The following is a 7,708-nucleotide window of genomic DNA, read 5'->3' on the forward strand; positions in this document are numbered from 1 at the left end:
GGTTTTGTTCTTGGTTGAAATTTACTTGCACATTCTTAAACTTATCTTTTTTAAATAAGTAAACCATATACAAGTTAATGTACTTGAATTTGATCATTCGGAACATTGGCAATGAATACAGTACTTACTGAGGTCTGAACAAAGAAAAGAAAACAAGAACTCTGGAGGGGAGAAAAACAGCATCTCTGAAAAGCTTTTCTCTTACTAAATAAGCCATTCTGATAACAGGAGTACGAAGAGCCTTATGGTTTGCAAAGCAAATTGTATCTGTGGTTTAAATTTCATCCCAAGTCTCAGATTATGGCTGAGGAGTTATACTAAGTATCTTGGAAACATATTTCTTTGAATTTTTGTAACTGAAACAAGAAAACGTTTGATCAAATCTAGGCAGAAATACGGATCTTCATTTATAACTATGGCAATTACTTGCACTTGTTACTACGGAGACATGGGAACCTGAAAACCAACCAGAATGAAATGCTAAGCCATACCACATGGCAAAATTTAAAAGTAAACGAGAAAGTAGCAGGTCCTAGTTTACAATTTCAATATAAAAAACATCTAATTACTTCTCAGATGTCACTGTAAAGCCTGAAAACTAAGAGATAACAATCAAGAAGGGAATGAATGGGTTTATTACTACACCACCCACTACTTCAAGATTAAAGTAATCCCAGAGTTCTGAAATGTCATTAGTTAAGTAACTATACAATTTTTTTCTGTCTCTTTTCAATGTAGAAAATCACTTGTAATAAGATCTCTACACAAGGTAAAAAAAAGCACAAAAATAGGCCAAGAAAAGCACAAAAATAGGCAAAATATATATATCTTTGTACAAAGAAATTAAGACATGCCTGCGGAACGCCGAGCTCAACAACTCATTTCATAGAGTTCGAACTGGTTTCCTTTTATTGTAATTGTGTTATTAATGTCTTCCTCTCAACCTTGGGTGCTTATTAAAAAACCTGTCCCAGGTAAAAGGGAAATAACAGGTATTCTGGTCTTGTACAGTTAAAAACAAAAAAGAAACCATAATCATATAATAAAAATGCTTAATCTATCAGTTTACAAACTTCTTTGACAACCATACCTCAAGGGCACTTCAGAGGCGTGGGCCTGTGTCACCATACCATCAGCCACAACACGGAGTCTCCAGCTGAGGTGGTCTTCCATATAAGTCAACGATACAGTGGGAAGAAACCTATCTAGAAATGCTAATTTAGAGACGTTTTCATAGAGTTTAGGGGCAAACAAAGCCATCCAGAAGAAGCGTGCCATAAACACCACCAGCTCATGCGGACTTCCGCCTTGAGAATCCATCGTTTTCCTCTCAGTGTCATGGAGGAAGGCAGCTGGGGGTGCTGTTATACAGTCACTGCCGGGTACATCTTCTGTTCACTGTTGGTGTGGGGGAAGGGGGACTGGATCTGCCTGTAGCCAGGCTGCAGGCCATCCAGGAAGGGGGGCACAGGCGTCATGGGCACAGAGTCATGCTGCACCGTGTACCCCACATATGGCGGATGCAGATACTGCCCTTGATGGGGCACGATTTGGGTGGCCTGCTGACAGTTCAGCACAGAGAAGTTCGTGGGCATGTTGACATACACGTTGTTCATGGTCCCCTCGGGCAAGCAACAGTTGGTCTGTGACCTCGTTGGGGGCGCTCGGGCGCCAGAGTTGGCACTGGAGCTAGAACTGGCAGCTGTGCTGGACTGGCGGGAGGATGACCCCCGGGAAGTGCTGGCGCTGGGGATCATGGGGATGGTCTCCATCAGCCGGTTGCCCCCGGGGGCTCGGCTCTGCTGGGGCTCCTGCTTCGGACGGAGACATCTGCAGCAACAGGCTGCCACGAGCGACCCCAAGATGATAAAGGCGACAAACACAGAGCCCACGATGAGGAACGGCACGTAGATGGGGACTGGAGAGAAGGACAGAAACAACACTGTGATCTACGACATAGCAGCAGGCAGGGAAAGTGATAGACAGTGAGCAACACCATTCCCGGGGCCAGGCCCTAAGCTGGGTTGGTTTATGCACATATTAGCACCCAGGCGATGCCCTGTCCTCTACCAAGTGCTGAGGAAAGGTGCAAAGGGCCTACAGGCAAGGGGGGCCCAGCCCCCAAGGCTAAACTGCTGATATTTATATTTAGACTCACTAATTAGAATATTGTGTAAAGCAGATACACAATTTAGCAGTGATAGGCTTTGATGGATTAACTCGGTTATGGTTTAAACTCCCTGCAGTAAATGAACTTGTCTGCCCTAACAGACAGTTGTAGAATCTTCATAGTAACAATAAGTTTAAACTACTTAGAGGTCCTGCTTTTTGTCCCGGAAAGTTATTTATACTCATCAAAAGCTTTTTTTCTCTTTTTTTTTTTTTAAAGAGAATTATTTATTTACTTTTATTGGTCATTACCATTATTTTCTTATTTGCTACAGAACACACAAGCTCACCAGAGAAAGACAGAAAGAGAGAGAGAAAGTAAGAAAGCGAGCTACCTGGTCCAGGACTTGAACCACAGTTGGCCATGTGGGAGTTCAGCTCTGTAACCACCATGCCACCAGCTGGCCCCCATCAAAAATTTTTGCGATTTTTTTAGCAAGATACTTTTTCTTTTTGTTTTCTTTCTTTTAATTTTAAACATCTTATTTATGTTTTTAGAGAGAGAGATTTGCTATTGGTTATGAGAGCTCACCAGAAAGGCAGAGAGAGACAGAGACAGAAAGTGAGAAATCACCCCCAAGGGGAGAAGGCTATACCACAATCCCTTCTCTTCCATTTTCCTCTCAGGATCTTGGGCACGCACCCACACACACCTGACATGAGTTTTAAACCACTAGATCCAGGACTTGAACCACGGTCGACTACATGGGAGTCCAGTGATATAACCATTCCATCATCTGCTCGCCCCCTCTTTTTTTTTTTTTTTTAATTTTTGCTATAGGGTCTATATATTCACGAATGAGAGAAAGAGAAAGAAAGAAAGGAAAGTGAGAAAGCACTTCCCATGGATGACTATGCCACCATCCTTTCTCCCCCATTCTCCTCTGGGGATTTTGGGCACATGTCACTTGGCTTTTCATGCCACTGGGTCCAGGACTCAAACCGCAGATGGCTATTGGGATCCAGCTGCCTTAACTACCAAGTCACCAGCTGGCCCATAAGTTCCTTCTCTTTTAATGCTTTAGTTTCTCCCTTTCTATCTGCTCCCTCTCCCCTCTCCTTCTAAAGTTTATTCACTGACCTTTTCCATGAGAGAGACAGAACAGATACAGGGTCCCTGTGTTATGACCCACCCCCAGTCCCAGCCACTATGATCACAGGCATGTGTGTATGCAGTCAGGGCCCAGGATGTGAACCCAGGACCCTTCCCACATGGGTCCAGCTGCATCACCATGGCACCACTATCTAGCCCGTAAGTTCTTTTTTTAAAAAGCAGATAAACTAAAATTTTAGACTCTTAGTGACTACTGTTTCCAAAAACAGATGCAGGAGGCTCAAGGAAGGGTAAAATGAGTCCCCACGCTCTTGCCTAACTGAGGTGACAGTCCCTGGGCGAGGTGTTGAGTCCAGGATGGAACACTGGATGGTGGAAAGCTGAGGGGGGTCTGTGCAAGGAGAAGTTCTTCCAGGAAGAGGCCAGCATGAAACAACGTACAGAGGAAAACAGGGAGCAACAGACACTTGTTCAGGAAGGAGATTCACCCCCAGAAAGCCGACAAGGCACTGGGGTGACGACTAGCACGGCTGATGGTGCAGTGCGTGTGAAGCTGTGTGTGAAGAGCAGGGAAGCCTGCGGTGCATAAAGCAGTGGCCATCACGCTGAACAAGCGAGGTGCATTCTAAACAATAAAAATGAAAGCCTTTACTGAAACCAATAGTGAACTTCATTTTTAAATTGCTTTCTTAAAAAAAATCTTTTGGGTTGGGACCAGCAGTTAGTGTAATGGCTATGTCGCTGGACTCCCACGTAGTCGACCGCGGTTCGTGTACGAGACCCGGCGGCTTGAAACTCACGCCGGGCGTGTGTGCGTGCGTGCCCAAGATCCCGAGAGGAGAATGGAGGAGAAGGGATTGCGGTGTGGCCATCCCCTGAGGAGTGATTTCTCGCTTTCTGTCTCTCTGTCTCTCTCTGTCTGCCTGGCGAGCACACACGCTCTGTAGCAAAAACCTCTCCAAAAAAAAAAAAATCTTTTGGGGCTCCTAGTGGTAACATAACTGGGGCCACACAGGAAAGGCCCCAGATTCACATCCCAGGACCTCTCTGAGCACATCAGATACACATGCCTGTGATCCAGGAGGATCAGGGATGAGACCTTTTGGGGTGGGGGCGGGGACTGTCCTTCTGTCTCTGTCTCTCTTCATGGAAGAAATAAAAGATTAAAAAGAAAAAAATCCTTTCTGAAGGCTCAGCCATGGTGTCACATGCTGCTAAGATGCTGTCTCCACAACCTGGGACCACTCAGGAAGCCCAGGTAGATTTCTTGTCCAACCTACAGGCCAGGCACGGTAGGCACACCTGTAATCTCAGCCCCCTGGGAGACTTGAAGCAAGAGGATTCTGACATAGAAAAACTCTATGTCTTAAAAAAAAAAAAAAAATTTAAAATGAGGGGGGGCAGCAAATGGCATGTTGGTTAAGGTGCTGGGACTCCCACATGGCCGACTACAGTTCAATTCCCAAACCTAATGGCTTGCTTTCTCTCTCTTGGCTCTCTCTTTCTCTCTCTCTCCCTGGTAAGCACACGTGCCCTATAGATAATTAAAATAATAATGATAATAAATAAAGTTAAATAAATAATTATTTAGAAAAATGTATTTGGGAGCCGTGGGGATGGAACCACGTGAGGGCTTCCGAAACTAGCATAGGCTGATGGGGGCAGAATTGGGGGGTGGAGGCTGTATACGCCTCTGAGCCACTTCATGAAATTTTGCTCTGTTAACAAGAACATTCACTTTCTGGTGTATTCCTGCTCCATGCCTCTGTTTGATCAGACAACACATTAAAGGACAGGTTGGGTCTCGCTAGTCTTGGCAAAGCATGACTGCATGGGAGGCTTTTAGGAAGGAGCCCACACTCCTGAGGTCGGATTCATGAACAACCTTAGGCTGTCCCTTAGAGCAGCTGACCTTCCTTCCTTCCTTACTGCTAGAGAAAGTGAGTGCTTGCTGGAGAGAAACAGAGGGAGAGAGAAGAGGGGGAAAGCACCTTCCAGTGGGGCATGGTCACACTGAAATCCCTTCTCCTATTTCCCATCCCATCAAGACCTTGGGCATGCATACACTTGCACACATGCACACACACACACACACACACACACACACACACACACAGAGTATATGTTTCAAGATGCCAGGACTGGGATTCCAACTGTGGGTGGTCAGGTGGGATCCAGCTCCCTTCCCCACTAGGTTACCAGCCAGCCTCGGCGCTGGACTTTCTTTTCTTTTCTCTTTCTCTCTTTCTTTCTTTCTTTCTTTCTTGCTATAGGGTGCATGTGCTCACCGGAGAAACAGAGAGACAGAGACAGAAAGTGAGAAATCATCTCCCGGGGAGGAAGGCCATACCACAATCCCTCCATTATCCTCTTGGGATCTTGGGCACACATGCACACGTGCCTGGCATGAGTTTTAAGTAGCCGGCTCCAGGATTAGAACTGTGGTCAACTACATGGGAGCCCAGCGACATAACCATTATGCCATCTGCTGGTCCCATGCACTGGGCTTTCTAATTATGCCCTTTTTGATGGACATTCCTGAAGTGTTTTTAGAATATATCACATGAAATCAAATCATGGAGAAATAATGCCATGTAAGTAAAACATACTGTATAGTTATTAATCAAAGGCTGACAAAGAGAGGTCTCCCTGCATTTCAATGCTGAGCAGAGCATATTCTCTATAGTGTCCCTTGAGCAGACACACACACTCGCTACAGTCTGCAGCACAGCTGGTTCCGACACTAGACTGCGCTAATTATGCCATCACTTCGGGCTAACCGTGGCTACTGGAGCAGTGGGTGTTGGGCTTTCTTCTACACAGGCTATTAATATTTCATTTTATAAATTAAGATACCAGCCCTAAATATGTTATTAAGAGGTAAACAAATAATAACACAATAGAAAGAAAAAAAAAAGATTTACCCTAAACACAGCAAAAACTAGCTAAAACCAGTCTCCTTCCAGATAATGAGCTTTGGGGAGAAATAACTGTTCTCTTTCCAGGATTTTTAATTGGAAGTGTAAATAACTGCACAGGAATAAAGAATGCAGTGTTACTATAGGCCCTCCGTAGGCTTAATTAGGCGTGTTGTCCTTCCCTGCAGAAAAGAAGTGAAAGGAAGAGAATTTTCAGTGAGAAAGGTTTAAAAGTGGAATGAAGAAGACACCCACACACAACGTTGTGAGAAGTCTGCTGCCTACTGATTTGTCCAAAGCCATCCTAACTTCTTAGAGATGGTTAATGAGCCCAACTTAACAGACAGCTCATTGTAGCAGTTTGCAAGGCTTTATTCCATGGCCACACACTCTGCAAGGCTGAGCCTGCGACTAAGAAGGCACCTTTTCTGGAATTACCCTGAGTTCTCCTCTCTACAGATCCTAGGCTGCAGAACAATAGGAGTGACAGGCTAAGAAAATGCTGGACTATAAAGGAAAGGCACTGAAAAGGGCTGCATCTTACCGGCCTGGAGACAGCTCCAGAAATATAGGAGCCACTCAGTGCCAGAGCTTGGGCAGAGCCTGAGACCTGGGCTCAGGTGCAAGTGCAATGTTCTCTAGGTCACACCACCAGCTGCAGAAAATGGAGAAGCATCTTCTGGGACATGTTTGCTATTTTACCTCTACCCTAATCCCCCTCCAAACTATGCCTGCGCGTGCGTGCGCACACACACACACACACACACACAGACACAGACACGCAGAGTGATTTGTGGTAGACCCTCCAGGAGGCAAAATGGGAAAGTTTCTGAAGACTGGAGGAAGTGCAACGTACCAAATTCTTTCATGGGTTTATTTTTCAAATCTGGCTTTGACAATTTGAAAAAATATGTAGTTAAGAAAAAAAATCAAAGCCACAAGGAACAAGGTCGGGCACAGTACTGATGTCACACCTACTCCATCGGACATGGTAAGAAACAGAAACCCGTGAGGCCTTGGCAGCGGCAGGTGGAAGGTGCAGCCTGACAGCCAGGAGGGTTCGAACCTCTTGGAGGTCTGGTAAAGTACATCGCTCACAGGAAAGCCCCAAGGAGCTGCTTTCCTTCTGGCGGAGCCTTTAAGGAAGTGTTCCTGCTGGGCCTTCTCGGGATGGGGAGCCCCCTTGCCAGTTCCTTGGGTACCCAAAGACATGATGCCCTGTGGAGACAAGAGACCTGGGATGGACAGACACCAAGGACCCTGGACAGAAGGAAAGTGGGAGTTGTTTGTGGCCAACACTATCTTAGGTGTGTGGTCTCTGGGACATTTAAGTGAAACGACCATTTAGCTGAAAGATGGGGAAACTGAGGCCCAGGGCAGTGGAATGATGCCCCTTCGCAAACATTGATGGATGGATCTGAACGAAGGCTCCACCTTCTGGTCTGAGGCCCTCTCCTGAATTTTCAATGCTCCTAACTCCTTTCCCCTCTCCAGGCTCCCAGGTCCAGGTCGTCTGGGCAAAGCCAACAGTCCTTCCCTTTCGCATCGGCCCGGTGCCGCCCTACCT

At 45.9% G+C, this 7,708-nt stretch overlaps 1 protein-coding gene across 1 annotated transcript in view; it reads right to left on the reverse strand.

The window, feature by feature from the left end:
- Positions 1 to 1,249: 1,249 nt before the first annotated feature.
- Positions 1,250 to 7,708, reverse strand: part of SHISA2 (shisa family member 2) — a 7,479-nt gene continuing 1,020 nt past the window's right edge. The window contains exons 2-3 of the mRNA XM_027776163.1: positions 7,120 to 7,359; positions 1,250 to 1,949 (exon numbers count right to left, since the gene is read on the reverse strand). Of these exons, the coding sequence (XP_027631964.1) occupies positions 1,365 to 1,949; positions 7,120 to 7,359 (825 nt within the window). The 3' untranslated portion in view covers positions 1,250 to 1,364. The remainder of the gene's footprint in view (positions 1,950 to 7,119; positions 7,360 to 7,708) is intronic.

Source organism: Tupaia chinensis, unplaced genomic scaffold (assembly GCF_000334495.1).
Source record: "Tupaia chinensis unplaced genomic scaffold, TupChi_1.0 Scaffold000634_1, whole genome shotgun sequence".
Classification (NCBI taxonomy): Eukaryota; Metazoa; Chordata; class Mammalia; order Scandentia; family Tupaiidae; genus Tupaia; species Tupaia belangeri.